This window comes from Channa argus, chromosome 5, assembly GCF_033026475.1.
Source record: "Channa argus isolate prfri chromosome 5, Channa argus male v1.0, whole genome shotgun sequence".
Classification (NCBI taxonomy): Eukaryota; Metazoa; Chordata; class Actinopteri; order Anabantiformes; family Channidae; genus Channa; species Channa argus.
Genome location: NC_090201.1, coordinates 2,122,430 through 2,141,227, shown reverse-complemented (window position 1 = coordinate 2,141,227; position 18,798 = coordinate 2,122,430). Strand labels below are relative to the sequence as shown.

Sequence of the window (18,798 nt, the reverse complement as noted above, 5' to 3'; positions counted from 1 at the left end):
TTGGAGGATGCAGTTAAACAGCTGCGGCTAGAAATTTGCAGACAAAACGAACACATTTCACTGTGTGATTTGCTTTATTAGAGGACATGAAATCATATAAGTTATAAATATTGAAACAGCTGTCAATGACAAAGCTGTGTTATGACAGATGTGTTAAAGAACAGATATCATATGATGAGGTCAAAGGCACAAAAGTCAAAGAGACATAAACTATACAAATGTTGTAAAAGTGTCACATCCAGTGGACAATGCAGCTAAGTGTTAGAATATTCCTAACACCTACCGAAGTGTAGCTTTATACGTGGTGTGTCTAAATGCCATTAAAATTCAAAAACATAGTATAAATAATATTTTGAGTTCAATAATATAGTAAAACCCCAAGTACAAAAATGTTGGGAAGACATTTTATCATTTCATGGAAAATATTAGCTAATTTTAAATTTGATGGCAGCAACACATCTCAAAAAAGTTTGAAGAGGATGATGTTTACCATTGTGTAGCATCACCTCTTCTTTTATTCACTGTCTGTAAATGTTTGGGAAGTGAGCAGACCAGCTGCTGGAGTTTTCATTTTATGATGCGCCAAATGTTTTCGTTTGGTGAAAGGTCTGGACTGCAGGCAGGCCGGTTCAGCACCTGGACTCTTCTCCCGCGAAGCCATGCAGTTGTGATGGATGCAGTTTAGCATTGTCTTGCTGAAATATGCAAAGCCTTCCCTGAAAGAGACGTTGTCTGGATGGGAGCATATGTTGCTCTAAAACCTCTTTGTACTTTTCAGCATTGATGGAGCCTTTCCAGATGTGGAAGCTGCCCACATCATAGGCACTAATGCCCCCCCCCCCCCATACCATTAGAGATGCAGGCTTTTGAACTGTACGCTGACAACAAGCTGGATGGTCAATCTCTTCTTCAGTCTGCAGGACACTGGGTCCATGGTTTCCAAAAAGAACTTAAACTTTTGATTCTGACCACAGAACAGTTTTCCATTTTGCCTCAGGCCATTTTAAATGAGCTTTGGCCCAGAGAACAGTGTTTCTGGATTGTGTTCACATATGGCTTCTTCTTTGCATGATACAGCTTTAACTTACATTTTTGGATTGCAGAGTGAATTATGTTCACAGACAGTGATTTCTGGAAGTGTTCCTGAGCCCATGCAGTGATGTCCAGTAGAGAATCAGGCCTATTTTGCACATCCAGTTTTGACCTTTGGCCATGTCCCTTGCGCACAGAGATTCCTCCTGATTCTCTGAATCTTTTGATGATATTATAAAGTGTAGATAGTGGGATCTTCAAAGTCATCGCAATTTTAAGTTGAGGAACATGTTCCTGAAATTGTTCCACAATTTTAAGAAGCAGTTTGTCACAGATTGGTGAACTTCTGCCCATCTTTACATTCAAGCGGCTCTGCCTCTCTGAAATGCTCCTTTTATACCAGTTATGTTACTGACATGTTGCCGATTAACCTAATAAGTTATCAAATGCTCCTCCGTTTGTTTTGGATTTGCAGCAATTACTTTTTCAGCCTTTTGTTGCCCTATTCCAACTTTTCTGAGATGTGTTGCTGCCACCAAATTCAAAATGAGCTAGTATTTTCCATGAAATTATAAAATGTTTCAGTTTCAAGGTTTATTAAATCTGAAGATCACTGAAAACTCTGGCATTGGCACAGGGGGCTGCGAAAGGAAGTAAAATTCACTTAACTTTTACTATAATAGGCATCACCCTGTGCACATAATCATATTCAGTTTATACTCAACAATCTTTAATGTTCCCGCTCAAGAGAAAGTGTGCAATTGCCAGAAAATGTTTTATTGAGATGGATCATCTGACGTGAGGTCAGTTAAAGAAATACTTTTAAAAACAGAAAGTGAATAAAAATTGAGAAACTCTGGTTAACTTATTGTCCTTCCTCATGTCTTTTATTTTTTCCCCCACACATGCACCTCTTGCTTCCATCCTCTTCCCACCACTCTGATCAGGACTGAGGCCCACTTAAATTAAAGCTGTGACCTTTTATACTACTGGGGCAGACTGGCAACAGTTGGATTACGAAGTGTGGTACAAGCTACACTTGCTGAATATTTCTGTATACTATCCTGTTCTCTTCTTCTGTGTGTAACTGCTATATTGCAATTCAGATCTTTCCACTTTTCTCATCGCCCTGGCTCTTTGTCTCTCCTCACCCTTTCTCCCTCCACACACGCTCTTATCTTATTTCTCTTATATATTCATGTTGCTACTTCTCTCTGCAGTTGCCGTGGTTGTGTCTTGAGCCAGTGGGGCTGTAACTGGTGCGTTCATCAGCACTCGTGCACCCATAAGCCCACCTGTGAAGAGGGGGTGATCATCTACAACCAACATGTAAGTCACAGCACAACATCAAACAGCAGATGACACGGCTGCAGAACAACACCTCTTGCTGAGCTGGGCTCAGGCCAATAGGTTTTGAAGTTTCTTCCTAAAGGTGCCCTCTGGAGATTTAGTGTGAACAAATGTGTTCAAAGGGACAAAGTTGTGCTTAATTTTAATGAATTTAAAGCTGCAATGCTTCAAATTAAAGTAGCTTGCAATTTTAACCGCAACCATTGTTCAGTACTACAGGTCCAGGAATTCTTGGGGCAACCCTGCTTAAATAAAGGGTTAAGGATTTTCAAAGCGGATCCTAAAACAGTATACACATGCTTATATGTATAGTTAGTCCCCATTTTCATCCAGCTTAGTACTCAAACAAAAAGAGCTGTAGCGATGAAGTCATAATCTCACGCATATTGTGTTGGTTTAACTAGTTTTTGAGTCGAGGTCACGTAGACAGAAAAATCTATTAGCATGTTGAGTCATCCAGTCCACTGGAAAAAAAATTGAGATTTAACCTTTTGGACATATTGTCCAACTCTAAGTAAGTCTACATTACTTTTAACAACACCATTGCTTTACATATCATAAACAACAATAACAGCTTCTGTTTTTAACACCACATTTCAGTTCAGTTCAGTTATTGTTTTTTTTTGTTGTTTTTTTATTTTTTATTTCTGTCTCTCTCCTCACGTCTCCCCACCTACTCCCCTCTTCCCTAGTTTAAACTCCCCACCTCAGCTCCTCCCACAAGCAAACCTCCTAAAGTCATCACAACACGCAGCGCCACCACAGCTACTCAAATAACCACCACCATGGCAACTGCTACAACTACAAAACCTACAACCGTAACAACAACGACATCTGTCACAACAACCGCAGCCCCTGTCACTGTAGCAACCACTGAGGAGCCAGCTACCACTCCAGCACCCACTACTGTGCCTGCAGCTACCACTAGCCCTGAGCTGATCACCACAACCACCACCCTGCCACCTCAGCCTGCTAGCACTCCTACAATCCCGGCAGCAGCAACAACCACACCTACAACCACACCTCCAACCCCAGAGGTCACTGCTGGTATAGAAGAAGAGACTCAAGCAGGAGAGCTTGTCGTTGTCACCCAGAGTGACACTGAAAGCGCCATAATTACTTCCAGTGCTGTTATAGCAGCAGCAGAGTTGCTACCTGTTACCCATGCTGATGGTCTGAGTGGAGATCTGAACCCTGTGATGCCTCTAATGATCCCAGACTCCTCCCAGATAGAGGAACCGTCCCCTGGCGACACCCATGGTGCTGAAGTAACAGCGGGTGAGGTTGAGCCTACCATTCTACCCTCATCTGGCTTCCCCCTGCCCACACCTTTTCCCATGGGCAAACCAGCTGACTCTGAACCAACCTTCTACTTTGAGCTGACCCAGACACCCACCCTGATGACCATAGAAGACACTGAGCCAGGGAGCCCTGGCACCGATCCCAAGGTGCTACTTGGGCCAAAGGAAGAAGTGGATGTCCACACTGAAGGCACTGTACAGTCAGAAAATGACACGGCCACATTTTCAGCTGCCACTGTGTTGTCTGGTGATGGAGAGGATGATCCTCCATCCTATCCCCATCTGGTGGATACTGACTCAGAATTGGACTACCAGTATGATCCAGCTGATGCTTTCCTTCCGGTGAGTTCAACCATCTCCCTCTGCCTCCTTCTTGTTCTACTGCTTCTTCTTCTCAAAGCTTCAGCAACCTCCCAGCGTTCCCAGCTCCTGACTGGACTATCTACTCCTGGCTTCCTGGTTTGCCCCTGTTTCCCTGCTGTTCCTCTTCTGTCTGACCAGTGTTCTTTTTGTTGTTTTGTGATCACAAGTGTAATGACTGAATCATTATAAACTGCAGCTGTTGTTTGTTTTGTGTAGATGATTTGCAAATGGGATTCTTAATAAAACCTTATTTTCAAGAATTCGAATTGAACAGTTAAGTAAGCTCTAAAAAGCAAAGGTGTAAATGTCCTGCCCTGAATGAATGATCGCCTGCTTGCAGATCATTTATCAAGGCAGCTACATGATTAGTCTAATTGGCACCTATGTGATACCTTGCTGGTTCATAAGGAAATATTGTGTGTATGTGCGAGCATGCAAATGTAACCAGAAGGAGCCGACTTTTGTGTTTATTTTTTTGTGTGTGTGTTAAACCACAGGGAGACGAAGGCTCCTATGTCAGCGTGGGGGCTTCAGCTTGTCCCTGTGTGGAAAAGGTGCAGGGTTCATCACTGCTTTCCGTCGGAGTTGAGAGAAAGATCACTTTACTGGCTCGCAACCTGCACCTCTATGAGGTACAATACACACATGCTTGACCTCAATTTACCTCTGTGATCTCTTTGTCGGCAACAGTATGTCCGTGTGTTTCCAGGACAAAGAGTTGGACTATGAATGTGTGTTGGTCATCGAGGGGCAGACGGTGGTGGTGGAGGCCTACGTGGAGACTGATGACATGAATCCATCAAATTTTGACATCACCTGTCAGCCGCACCAGGTCTGATAATATTCCCGTCTCGTATTGTAAGTGTGTAAGACATAACGGTGTGTAGTCATTTCAACAAAACTGTTGATGTTTGTTCAGTACACATATTCAGCTTCAGTGGAGGATTACAATGCCATGGTTTATGTGAAGAGGAGGGACACCTTCCATGTGGACAGCCCTACTGATCTTTATGGTAAGATGGTTTGATTTACTTGTAGTATTCTGCTTGTTTTTTCTCTCAATATACTATTGTCTTTAGTTTAGTCTCCAAACAACAATTTATTGACTGCTCTTCTCTGTCCGTCATGTCCTCAGTGACTCTGTACAACTGCTCTGTGGGCCGAACTGACTGCAGTCGCTGTCATACAGCTGAGCAGAAGTATGGCTGTGTGTGGTGTGGCAGTGCTCAGGCCAGCTGCTTGTATTCAGACACCTGCAGTGAACATGTACAGCAGACATGCCCTGCCCCTGTGATCAACAAAGTGAGGACTGACCTTTGACCTCTGACTTACCGCTTTCTTTTATGGGGTGTGGGAAACATGATATACAACACCGAAGATGCTTATGCCCTTGATGTGGCTTTATAATTTTATTACCATCAGATTTTCAGAGTTGACATTGAAAAAGACAAACATCACTTTACAGTTATTTTTCAGCTGAAGTATTTATTTCCCTCAGATTGAGCCGCTCTCCGGTTTGTTGGAAGGAGGCACCATGGTTACAATCTCAGGCTCCAACCTAGGCCAGAAAGCTGAAGATGTCCTACACTCTGTGACCGTAGCTGGAGTGCCCTGCGACGTCATCCCCAGGTTCTACGAGGTCTCCTCTAGGTACCCATGTGCTGCTGCTGCTGCTGCTGCTGCTGCTGCTTTGTTTCTTTTAAAGGAATTTATTACAATAGAATAATAATAATAATAAAAGAATATAATCTTTTGTTTTTCTTACTGTAAAATAAATCAAAAGTAAAAATATCGAAAGTGAAAAGGAAAGTTTTCCCCTGTTGTAGAGCTAAACTCAGTCTAAAAGTATGTCTTTTGAACAGGATTGTGTGCAAGACAAAAGCCAGCGGAGGAGAGAAGGTGGGCCATGTCTCCGTTAAAGTGAGCAGAGGAGAGTTTGGTCTGTCCAGCGAGACATTCAGCTACCAGGTACACTAGATTTATTTACAGTACATTACATTAAGTTCTGTTGACTTTATCTGTGAAAACTGGGTTGTTGTAGCATCAAATACTGTGATTAGAGCACAAACTGGAAACAGAACAACAACAGATCTGAGTCATTCTATATAAAAATAATAAAAACTGAACTTATGACTTATGAAAAGCTGAGAATTCGAGATATGTGGCTTATTTTTCTCATTGATAAGATAAAAAGAATTATCACCATTATTGATGGCTATTGGCCAATCAGTCAACTTCAGAACTACATGAAATATAACATAATCAGGAAATGGTAGAAAAAAAACAAAGTCATTTTAAAAATACTGTGTTTTGAAGAGTAGAACCTGATCATCGCAGGATTCTTTTTTTATTCGCATGTGTTGTTATCAGGTTCTGAGTGGATGGAATTAAGAGGCGATGAACAGTGGCTGGTGTTTTCCAGACATAGTGCTTGTAATTCTGCCCAAACAGTTTAAATATGGGTCGTATATAAATAGATATATAAATAGACCTTCTTTTCTTGGTACTCAGTACTCAATGAAGTGTTTTCTCACTTCTGTTATTATTATTATTGAGGACACTGTGCTCCTGGGAACACACAGAGACTTAGAACGGATTTTATACCATTTTATACTTCACCATAAAATGTTCAGTGTGAATTAAAGTCAATTCAATTTATCCCAGGTAGACTTTTAGAATCTTATTTTTAACGTATCGCCAAAACATTCAGAAAAATATGGTTTCACCTATGGAAGCATTGTGGCAGAGTTCACGTGCAATCACAATCACTGTCCAGTGGGGGCTTTTTGTGTGGAGCTGGCAACGCGTTGCATGGTTTTCTCCGGTAAATCTGGATTCATCTCACAGTCCAAAAACATGTATGTTAGGTTAACTGGTGACTGTGAATTGCCTGTAGGTGTGAATGTGAATAAAAGATTAAGCGCCTGCCACATGACTGAAACAAATTGTCTGTGTACATCTCACTGTATCAGGTAGACTGGCAAGCTTTCCAGGGTGGACCCACCGCTCTACCATGACTTCCTAACAGGAGATGCGATTAGGATAATGGATGGCGCTTTGTCATCGTGCAAAATGTGCATTTTTCTGGTTTAAAATACATTTACAACACAATAAAGGGAAACTTGTGCCACAAGTGAAGAGGTTTGAATCGTTTCTCAAAAACTGCACAATAGCAAATTATCACGAGCACCTCCTCCTGATACAAGAGCACCTTCCATCAAACACACACATCAACAAGTGGCAGCGGGTCATGGGGATAAGTGAAGGCACGTTACTCTCTGGTGGACAGACTACTCTAGGGAAAAGCCCACATGCTCTCGGCCCAGCCAGATACTGTTAATGAAGACTTTCTATGTGTATATGTATCATCAAAGCTTTGTAACTTCTTCTTCTAATTCTACTTCTGCTTGTACTACTACTACTTCGTATGGTCCTACCAGGACCCATTTGTGATGGGGGTGTCACCTGACAGGGGACCCAAGGCTGGCGGGACATCCCTGACCATCACTGGCCGAAACCTGTTGACAGGCCGACCCTCTGACCTCAGCATTACTGTGGGAGGAGTGCCGTGTGACATGTGAGACACACATGCACACACAGAAATGCATGTTTTATTGGTTAATCGATCACCAGTTTATTATGGTATAAATGTAGATTCAACACCTAGATTATTTCGGTCAGTCTGACCTCTCTGTCTCAAAGGAGCAAGAGAAAAGACGGTTTGACTAATGCCATTTCTGAATCTGTCTCTTGTTTCCTCCTCCTTAGTGTATCAGAAGTGCAGAGATCCAGTGTACAGTGTGTGACAGGCAGCAGTAATAAGACCGGAGATCAGCAGGTCACCCTGTATTATGGTAGCAGCAAGCGTCACCTCCATGCTTTACCCTACCGTTACACCCTCAACCCCAACATCACCCATGCCAAGCCAGCTAAGAGCTTTGTAAGGTGAGTCTTCCCTTCAGTCCTGCAATTTCTCTATGTAGTAAGTGCTGAGTATCACAAAACACAGTACTATGAATTCTAAGATTGGCTTTTCTGTTTAGTGGTGGTCGACTCATCTATGTGTCAGGCCACAATCTGGACGTGGTGCAGGAGCCGCGAATGGTGGTGACAGTCGCTCCACTGGAGTCAGTCACTCAGAGCAAAAGGAGGCGACGGAGGAAGAGCAGTACAGTGCAGAGAGAGGATAGAGAGAGGACGCTTGAAAGGTTTGTCAGGATGATTCCTGACCCTGTCTGTCCCGGAGACCCATACTGCTCTGTCAAACAGGTGGCTGTGTGTTTTTTTTTGAAAACACATTCTAAAAACAAATGAGTACCAAACACTCAGTTCCTTTAATTAACATCTTTTCTGCCCGCTTCCTGCCTCATCAGTTCATGGAACGCTGTGAAGTAAACTCCTCCTCTTTGATCCTGTGCCGCTCTCCAATGGTGGAATCATCTGTCTTGAGGTCAAAAGTCTTAGTGGAATTTCTGCTGGACAACCTGCGTTTTGACTTCCGCAATTTGAACCCCCAGGCCTTCAGCTTTGAGCCCAACCCAGTCCTGCACCGCCTGAACCAGCAGGATCCTTTGAAGCCCTACCGCTACAATCCTGGCAGCTTTATCCAGCTGGAGGTCAGAGAAGTCTGCAGAGATAGACAATTCTGGAAGTCTTAGCTCCACTGAGTAACAACCATAATTAGGTGTATCTTTAGTATAGTAGTGCATGTTAGTATTTCTCGTGTGTATTCATGCAATTTATTACACAAGACACGCACCATAAAATGAATTTTTTGGTTTCATACAGTTTTCTAAATCTAACACAAATAATGTGAAAATGATATTTTTAAAACATCGGCTTTGTCTTTCATTGTACAACTAATACAAAAAAGAAATCGATGGTAAACTGGATCAAATCTGAACTGCAATCTCTTATCCTTTCTTGTGTCCTTAGGGAGAAAACCTGGACTCGGCTATCACCAAGGACGAAGTGGTGGTGATGATAGGTGACGGTGTGTGTGCTGTGAAGACTCTGACTAAAAACCATCTGTACTGTGAGCCACCGCCTCAGCAGCCTGCACCCAACGGCAAGAAACGAGAGGGAACTGACCATCTCCCTGAGTTCACAGTGAGTTCACCATGTAACCGTACGGAGCCAGGGACTGTGTGAGCACCTAACAGGGAAATGTGCTGCTGTTGGAAGCCTTTCATTGTTTCAAGGACTATCTGTTGTACGTATTTCAGGTCCAAATGGGAAACCTGAACTTTTCCCTGGGCAAGGTTCAGTATGACAACCTCAGCCCATCCACCTTCCCTTTGGAGGCTCAGATTGGGGTGGGAGTTGGGGCCTCCATTGTGGCTCTCATCGTTCTCATCATCGTGCTCATCTATAGGTTAGTGGATTCTCTTTGTTTGCTTACTGTGTAGTAGCACGTAGCAAAAGAAAATGAACATAGAATCTAATCCATTTTGTACAGTTTGTACCTTTTTCATAGAACTATGTTTCAAACGTATCTTAATGTGGAGACGTGAAGTCGTGAAGACGACTTGCTAAGCCGCATTGGCAAGTAATTAGCCATCAATTTAAGACATCAGACACTATGAATGTAGCCAGTAATGTTTCACACTTTGTGTCCAAAACAGGTTTAACATAATTACAGGTTTTACAGAGGGACCTCCTTAGGAACTGTGTGGTCCGGATAGGAACCTTTAGAGTACTATCAGATTAGCCAGGTTTGAATTGCTTGACCTTGTGATAAACCCTAATCTATGCTGGTTGGGTTTTTTAGGGTCACAGTTCTCAATGTTTTTGCAATTCCACTGGATTCCTGCTAATCCAGTATGAGGCTGGAATTACCTGTCCGCTCTTGTCTGTTTGTCTAACCCTCTGTTCCTCCATGTCCTGGTGTCTGTTAGGAGAAAGAGTAAACAGGCCCTGAGGGATTACAAGAAGGTCCAGATCCAACTGGAGAATTTGGAGACCAGCGTGAGAGACCGCTGCAAGAAAGAGTTCACAGGTAACAGGAGTGTGAGGAGAGCAGAGAAGGGAGCCCGAGACACAATAACAAGAACATTTATTTGAGTTTATGGAAGCCAACAGATCCACTTTGTTATCCCATGACATCACACCTCCTGGATCAAATGTTCCTCACATTCCACATAGCTACTGGAGAGGAGGTTAATTTTAGTCTGCCAGCACTGGCCAGTATCAATATTTAGCAACTCATTCTTCCCAGTGCACTTCCAGACATGAAATTTAGTTCAATTATATAGTAGAAGCTAAAGACGGAACTATAGCTACACCTTCTGACCTTTCACCCTGCTTCATCCACCCTGACACAGACCTGATGACAGAGATGATGGACATGTCCAGTGACCTGGTGGGTTCGGGGATCCCTTTCCTTGACTACAGAATGTATGCAGAGCGCATTTTCTTTCCGGGCCACAGAGAGTCTCCACTAAGACGAGACCTAGACGTTCAGGAGTGTCGGCGTCAGACAGTGGAGCAGGGTCTGGTTCAGCTATCTAACCTTCTCAACAGCAAACTCTTCCTCACCAAGGTGGTTATCTTCACCACCAACATTAAATTAAGCTTTGTAGAGACTGTCTACATATTGAGCAAAGGGTTAATTTGGCTTTTCTCCTCCTTGTAGTTCATTCACACCCTGGAGAGCCAGCGAACCTTCTCTCCCAGAGACCGAGCCTATGTGGCCTCCCTGTTGACTGTGGCCCTCCACGGCAAACTGGAGTATTTCACCGACATCCTCAAAACTCTCCTGAATGACCTGGTGGAGCAGTACGTGGCCAAGAACCCCAAACTGATGCTGCGACGGTGAGTAGAGGGAGCAAAGTAAAAGCCTGGATTTGTCTAAACATTTGCTGTTACTGTTGCTTATTGCTGCAGGCCAATTGTGGGGCTTTTTTTCCTGCAGAACTGAGACGGTGGTGGAGAAGCTGCTGACCAACTGGATGTCCATCTGCCTCTACACATTCCTCAGGGTCAGTTATAACACAGGAGTTTATATTTCTGTTATGACTAAGTAGTTTAGTTTAGTTCTGCTAAAAATAGTCAGATCACCATTCAGACAAATAAGGACAGGTGTATTTATGCAACTGAAGGACATCAATGTGGAAAATATTGTGGAAATATAATACTGAAGAAATCAAAGCTAAATTATCTATAAAGCAAACTAGTGTTAAAGCAAAAAGATTCATAATTCCAATTGCAGTGGTTTGAAGTGAACAGATCTTGTCAACAGTTAATTGGAAAAATGAACTGTTGACCGAGGTAGTGTTGGTATACGGCACAATTCGATTACTGTAGCAATAAACCATGTTATTACTGCTCAACTAAAAGTCAAGACAAACAACAGTCCCTCATGACTTGAAGACATGCACGTCAATGAATCTGGAGTATTTTTTTTATCAGTCCAACTTTTTTTCAGTCAATATCATCAGACAATAAATTAAGTAACCAGCTCGGCTGCCATAACCTTCTGCAGCAACACACTACAATATGTGTTAGTTTGTGAAAGACGTGCAACTAGTTCTTGAACACACTGGATTTTCTTTCTGTTCATTTACAGATGAAGTCAACAATAGAAAAACTGAACATGACAGAATGTTCACAAATATGTAAATCTAAAAATGAAAATGGGTCTATTATGTCTTGTTAAATAAAACAATGGGTCATCGTTAGGTCGGTATGTCTGTACCCTCTGTGTGTAACTTCAGTGTGACTGGAACTGCGCAGTAACAAGGTCAAAGTGCTGGCCAAGGGAGTATTTTATGAAAAATGTTCCCATGCTCAAAAAAAAAGGTCTTTAAATAAACAGAACAGACACACATTTCCTGCTCGGCTAAGTTTGGGAAAAATAACCATTTGCAAACTTTTCACATGTGTAAGACCAGTAGTAATTTACTTTTGTGTGTGTGTGTGTGTGTGTGTGTGTGTGTGTGTGTGTGTGTGTGTGTGTGTGTGTGTGTGTGTGTGTGTGTATTTAGGACTCAGCAGGAGAGTCTCTCTACATGCTGTTTAGGGCCATAAAGCATCAGGTGGATAAAGGACCAGTGGATGTTGTGACCGGCAAAGCCAAGTACACCCTGAATGACAACCGCCTGCTGCGAGAGGACGTAGAGTACAAGACCCTGGTGAGGAGAGGGGTTTATACTTAGAATGAAAGTACTGTTTTTATCCAATTAATGAACCCAAGACACCTCCCGTGACCCCCACAAATCTTATTTTATAACTTCATCTCCCATTAGCTCAACTGTTTTCTGCTATCTTCTGCAGACTCTGAATGTACTGGTACAGGGCGGAGGAGTGAATGAGGCCCAGACAGTGCCCTGCAAGGTGTTGGACTGTGACACCATCACACAGGTTAAAGAGAAGCTGTTGGATCAGGTGTACAAGAGCACCTCCTTCTCACACCGACCCCACGCTGACTCACTTGATCTGGGTGAGGATGTAGATGCACCGCATTTTTGCTGTTCACAGTTATATCCATAAGGGTAAAATGAAAGAACTTTAAGCTGTCTTGCTCTTTACAACAAGAGAAAGCAAAGGTTAGAGCCTAGTGGTCAGTCGGCCACATAAGATCTCACCCCTTTGAAAGCACCTGATTATGTCTGCTTTTCCTTTCGTGAATCATGTGCCTCCATCTAACTCTGTCCTCTGCATCATCTTCTCTCACACCAACTAACTTCATGTTCTCTCTCACTACATCCATAAATCTCCTCTTTGGTCTTCATCTAGACCTCCTGCCTGGCAGCTCCAACCTCAGCATATATTCACAATCTCTTGTCCACCTCAATCTAGACTTTTGCATTTAGGAAACATTTAATTGTTTTTTTTATTTTTAATAGTACCAAATTTATACACACACACACACACACACACACACACACACACACACACACACACACACACACAACCACATTCACATTGTGCTGATGGTCTAGCTACTGTCTCCTGTTCAGAGTGGAGGTCTGGTGTTGCCGGTCATCTCATTCTTTCAGACGAGGACTTGACATCTGTGATTCAGGGGAACTGGAAACGCCTTAACACACTGCAGCACTACAAGGTCAGTGATCACACTTCACAAACACACTCTTTTCACTCACGGATTTTGTTTGTTGGATGTATAATGAAGACTGTACATTTTGTGTTGTTCATCAGGTCCCAGACAGCGCCACAGTAGCACTGGTCCCTCGCCACACCAAACATATTCACCATGACAACCACGACTACATAGCAGGAGAGAGTGAGTTAATGGTTAATAATGAGTGTAAAATACTTTCTTGTCGTTGTTGTCAAACTACCACCTAAAGTCATTGTTGGCTCTGCTCAACTCTTAATTGGGGGTGTAACGATTCAGCCAGTGAACGATTTGGTTCAATACACTCATCGTACATTGAAGAAAGAATTAATAAAAACATTTTATTTATCCCTTTTTTAGGTATATAAATTAAAAAAGCTGTTTATAAGTTTTCCCTTTTGAGTTAAGTTACAAATGTTTGCCAAATCTCTAAAGGTAAACATCCAAAGGTAAAGCCAACAGATCCCTGCCTAAAAAATAAATATGAAAAACATTAAGATGAAGGTAAAGGTGTTAGCTATGTTTGAAAGAATAATAACTAACTAAACTACAGTTTCACTTGTGTGTTTGAATGTTGTAACAAAAAAGAAATCAAAAGTACCAGTTAAGACCTATGATTGAAGCTTTGCAAAGTTTGTAGAACAAAAGTCACTGTCACCACTGGCAGGTGATAATGTGGCTTTAACAGTGACAACAGTCGAATGTTCTTGGTACAAAATGGTCTATATGAGAGGACATACACCTAACTGCATCTAGTCATCTAGTCAAGAAAACTTGTTTGGCCTCTGGGACCCTCTAGTGTTACGAGAAACACATTACAATTGCATGTTCTGCGAGTCACAGTTTAATTGACTTCACATTGTGAGTTATCTCTATATGTAAATGTGAAGCAGGGCTGCAGTGGTCAGTGAATGATGCTAAGTAAAACTTTTCAAACACGGATGTGTGCAGAAACACCAATGCTGGAAGATGCAGATGAAGGTGGAGTCAGGTTGTGGCATCTGGTGAAAGCCAGTGAGGAGCCTGAGCTGCCCAAACACCGAAGAGGCAGCTTGAGGGAGCGGGAGAGGGCCAAGGCCATCCCTGAGATATACCTGACCCGCCTGCTGTCCATGAAGGTACATTTAAGCCATTTTTAACATGTTGCAAACAAATAGAAACGTGATAAGCACCTTAACAGTTATTAGTGATGCTTTAATCATGATATGCTATATATTTGGAATGTTGACCCTGGGCCGTAATCACAAAGAATATCATCTTACAAGAGCTGTAAGCTATTCTTGTCTCCCAGTAACGTACAGTTGGTGCAAAGAATAACCCCCCAGTGTTACTGGATTAGAACAGTTGTTGAGTTGACTGGATCATTAATCATTCATGCCATCATAATTTGTTTTTCATAGTCCTATGCACTTATCAGGACAGGGCTTAGCATTGGAAAACGAGTGTCAAAGCTCAGCAGTGCATCACAGCTGGCTGTGTATGAGGCTGTATAGCTGCTGAGCTGTCAAAGTTCCCACGCTGATCCTGACCAACTGTAAAACCACCAGGTGGAGTTAATGCTATGGCTGTTCAGTGTGTATGCAAAACACTGGTGCAATGAGAACCTACCATTATGTCATTGCATTACCTGGTCCTTTACCTTTTTTAAGATTAGGATTGTATAGGGCTGACAATTTAATATAGTGATATCATAATACAAAGGGGTTTTTATGATTTGGATTGATTTGGACACTGGTTACTAGGAGCAGTTCTTCTACTTGCTGAAAGTTGCAGTGGAAGGCTTCGTATACTGTATAGCATTAATACATATGATAAACCGAATACTCTGAGATAGTACTCTGTTTCATTGGGAAAGTAAAGTCCTTCCGTCATAAATCTCATACTCCTTCCTCAGGGCACATTGCAGAAGTTTGTAGATGACCTGTTCACAGTCATCCTCAGCACTAGCCGTCCCGTCCCACTGGCTGTCAAATACTTTTTTGACCTGTTGGATGACCAGGCAGGACAACATGGCATCTCAGACCCTGAAACAATCCACATTTGGAAGACCAATAGGTAAAGTATATACACCCACAAGCAGACTGATCCCACAGAAATCTGTGACTGGTGAGGTAGGTGTTGTGGGGATTAATGTTTTCTTTGTTTTTTTCAGTCTTCCTCTACGCTTTTGGATCAATATTGTGAAGAACCCTCAGTTTATATTTGATGTCCAGACGTCAGATCATGTGGATGCTGTGCTTTCTGTCATTGCCCAGACATTCATGGACTCCTGCACTATTGCTGAGCACAAACTAGGACGAGTAAGAGCAGGCTGAACAAATATAACAATAAACATAACAACAAAATTTGTTTACATAGGTTTTATTTTTTAAATAGTTTATAGTGGTAGCTATTCTGCAGTTGTTATATAGACTTATAGTTAACAAACTACCTTTTAGAAAGGTGGACAGTTGAAGGCTTACTAAGGCTTGAGGCTAAGGTTAATCCTGTTTGAGTTGGTGGTAAAAATGTGTAAGTTGGTAGAATTTCTTTATATGTGTGAAGTTGGAATCAACACTTGTTCTCACTTGGTTCCTTCCTTTGTATTGGAACAGGACTCTCCTATCAACAAGCTGCTGTATGCCAGAGACATTCCACGCTACAAGCAGATGGTAGAAAGGTAGGATCCGATTTAATTAGACTCTAACACTATATCTTAGACTAGACAATGATGGGAACAGCCATGGTAGTGGGTGATAGAGCCCAGAGACATTATTATAGGCAGGGAAGCGAGAGAAGGGATGAACAGAGCCCAGAGCTCTGGTAGAAAGGCAATGAGAACTGAATACTTGAGCCTCCTAAGACACCTTGAAGGTTTGCCAAGATATAGGACCTGAACCAAGAAATGGCCCTGAGATTCCCAGCCCGGTGAATCCTGCTGGTATTTTTAGGTTTGACATGTGCTTCAACTATTTTAGAAAGGTTTTACAATGTCTGAAACCATTTCATATGTTGTTTTTAGCAAGCCAACTGCAAGAATTCTTAACAGTTATAGTTGTGGCTTTATTACAGAACAAAGCAAATCAGAGTTGGTTTATTTATCTATTTTAGGTCTGAACGAATAATGACAGTGCATTTAAGAGTAAATGCTGTACTACTGCCCCCATCTGTTTGGTGACTCGTATAACAATTTCTACAAAGTTTTGTTTTCCTGTACTCACTACAACAGCAAGCTGGTGTTCTCAGATATACACACAGTCTGTTTGTGAAAGCTCAGTTTTTGGTGGAGAATGGTTTAATAGATGGAGCAAGAAAAGGGTGAGTTAACAAATTTAGCAAGGTTCATGTAGACATGGTCCTGCAGCCCAGAGGTTGAACAATGAGACTACAACATCTGCTGTTTGACTAGAAGTTACTGTCAGTGCTATGTTTTCTCTACACCGACAAAGAAATATAAGCAGAAATCCCCCAAATCTTTACAATAATAGTTTTAATAACTATTGTGTATGTGAAGTTTATTACATTGGTTGTTTTTTCAGGTACTATGCTGACATCAGGCAGACCATCTCAGCCAGTGACCAGGAGATGAACTCTGCTCTGGCTGAACTGTCCAGGGTGAGTGCAGCCACATCTCAGAGCCCACACTTATAAGAAAACCGTACATGGAGTGATGTGTAACCTGAATTGTTTGTTTCAGAACTACTCTGGAGAGCTTAACTACCTGGTCGCACTGCATGAGCTCTACAAGTACATCAACAAATACTATGACCAGGTAACCTGAATGTTTTGTGTAATTGTGCCAGACAACTAGTTAAAAAACAAGTCACAACAGCATTCAATAGCTGATATTGTGATGTGAGGTTGGTTGAACTCCAATTTTGAGTAGAACCAGGTCTAACAAAGATAGTGACATTCATCTCAAAGAGGATGCACGTCTATAATTACAGTAACATCACACATCAGCTTTGTTTCATAAAGTCTGCAAAAGTAATATACGAAGGACAAGGGAATCCTTCATTCCAGGGTGTGTGGAATGCTGGAAAATGAGCGAATGCTGAAGGGCTGCTAAACATGAAAAAACCTAATATGTTTTCAGATATGTGAATGGTCTGATGTAAAAGTTTATTTACATCTTTTATGTTAAAGAGCAACTGGTGCTCAGATTTGCAGATGAGAACTGAAAGACGTGTTAATTTCTGTAATTATTCCTCCTTTTCAAGATCTCTTCCCTGAAGCCATTTCAGTGGGAGAGGGACAACATCCATGGCTCAAAAATTTATTTCAGTGTGTATCTAATGCTAATATCAAGCTTCACCAGTCTGAGTTTATCCAATGTTTTCACATTTTTTAAATAAAATCTGAGTTGAGATGCACTTAATGTGAGGCATTTGGAAAGTTGAAGCCTGATACTGTTTCAGACTTCTTGGGGCGGTTTTGTGGGTATTTTGGCCAACATCACTTATGTAGGAAGGTATTTCATAGAGGGATCTCCCAAAGGCGAGTGGTAACAGGAGGAAGGAATATAGTTCATAAAAGTGTGGCGTAAATGTTAAATTAAAGCTTAAACTGCTGTGAAATGAAAATTGTCCACACACAGTCACTAGTGTTTTGTTAAGATGTAGTAGTGAAATATTTCCTTTGGGATTCAGGAAATGGAAAGAACTGGTAACTAGCATGATATGACTGTAATCTACAGCATTTTAAATAGTAATTCACGCGTCTGTGTTTTAAATTTTTATTATTATATTTGCCATCAGATCATCACTGCACTGGAGGAGGACACCACAGCCCAGAAGATGCAGCTCGGCTATAGACTACAGCAGATTGCTGCTGCGGTGGAGAACAAAGTCACTGATTTGTGACACAGGAAACACCCACCGATGTTGCATCAGCCAGAGTGGGGTGGAAGTGTGGGAGGCGAATTAAGAGATTTGCAGCCTGCAGGTAGAAATGGAAAGCAGGAGGACAATGGGCAGACAAGATAAGATAAGGGACTCTTCTGTTTGAGGAGGAAAGGTGGGAAGCAAGGAGCCATAGGGTTTTTTAAGGAAACATGGATCAGACGATTGGCACAAGTGACCTTGAAGTTCACATCCTACAACCTTATTGTCCAGAAACTGTGAGGTGCCAAACAGTAGCTGGACAACACATGGACACCAAGCAAACCTGGACAAAGACAGACTGGATGTGTTAAAGGCACTAGTCAGGCCTGCTGTTGCACCATATACAGTATGAAGACATTTGGCAGGAATACTTAAGTGTTTTATCTGTACAAAAAGTGCTGGACATAAACCTCAGTTGTCTTACACAGACACTTTCATGTATAAGAAAGCAACTGGTCCACAGTGACCTGACCTGAGTATTTTCTCTCACTGTTATCCCTCTTGAAATCATTTTTAATGAATAGGTACCTCCAATACACTCAGATGTGTGTCTGTGTGTGTCCACATCTCCCTGGTTGTCAATCTTCATCTTGTGTTACATTACTGGTTTCTAGTACAGTGTATTAATGTTATCTCAGTAAAATCCTAGTAAAGTGGGCTTCAAGATCTTCAAGATAACTTTTTTAACACGTTTTAAAATGAATCCTTGGTCACAACTTCTTTAATAATCCCTTTTACTTAGAACACTGCCACTCTCTACCTCAGCCTACTGTGCTGCATCAGTCTGTCTGTGTATTTGACCCCCCCACCC

The 18,798-nt window shown here is 42.0% G+C and overlaps 1 protein-coding gene across 3 annotated transcripts in view; it reads left to right on the top strand.

The window, feature by feature from the left end:
• plxnb1b (plexin b1b) overlaps nt 1-18,798 on the top strand; it is a 97,066-nt gene extending 78,268 nt beyond the window's left edge. For all 3 annotated transcript variants that reach the window (XM_067504797.1, XM_067504796.1, XM_067504798.1), the window contains 29 exons: nt 2,253-2,361; nt 3,075-4,025; nt 4,544-4,678; nt 4,756-4,878; nt 4,966-5,059; nt 5,182-5,348; nt 5,545-5,696; nt 5,909-6,014; nt 7,487-7,623; nt 7,815-7,991; nt 8,090-8,315; nt 8,420-8,662; nt 8,982-9,155; nt 9,272-9,420; nt 9,944-10,044; nt 10,370-10,587; nt 10,681-10,859; nt 10,960-11,026; nt 12,032-12,178; nt 12,321-12,486; nt 13,007-13,110; nt 13,206-13,290; nt 14,077-14,243; nt 15,020-15,180; nt 15,278-15,425; nt 15,720-15,784; nt 16,644-16,719; nt 16,802-16,876; nt 17,862-18,798. In XM_067504797.1, the coding sequence (XP_067360898.1) occupies nt 2,253-2,361; nt 3,075-4,025; nt 4,544-4,678; nt 4,756-4,878; nt 4,966-5,059; nt 5,182-5,348; nt 5,545-5,696; nt 5,909-6,014; nt 7,487-7,623; nt 7,815-7,991; nt 8,090-8,315; nt 8,420-8,662; nt 8,982-9,155; nt 9,272-9,420; nt 9,944-10,044; nt 10,370-10,587; nt 10,681-10,859; nt 10,960-11,026; nt 12,032-12,178; nt 12,321-12,486; nt 13,007-13,110; nt 13,206-13,290; nt 14,077-14,243; nt 15,020-15,180; nt 15,278-15,425; nt 15,720-15,784; nt 16,644-16,719; nt 16,802-16,876; nt 17,862-17,966 (4,807 nt within the window). In that variant the 3' untranslated portion in view covers nt 17,967-18,798. The remainder of the gene's footprint in view (nt 1-2,252; nt 2,362-3,074; nt 4,026-4,543; nt 4,679-4,755; nt 4,879-4,965; nt 5,060-5,181; nt 5,349-5,544; nt 5,697-5,908; nt 6,015-7,486; nt 7,624-7,814; nt 7,992-8,089; nt 8,316-8,419; nt 8,663-8,981; nt 9,156-9,271; nt 9,421-9,943; nt 10,045-10,369; nt 10,588-10,680; nt 10,860-10,959; nt 11,027-12,031; nt 12,179-12,320; nt 12,487-13,006; nt 13,111-13,205; nt 13,291-14,076; nt 14,244-15,019; nt 15,181-15,277; nt 15,426-15,719; nt 15,785-16,643; nt 16,720-16,801; nt 16,877-17,861) is intronic.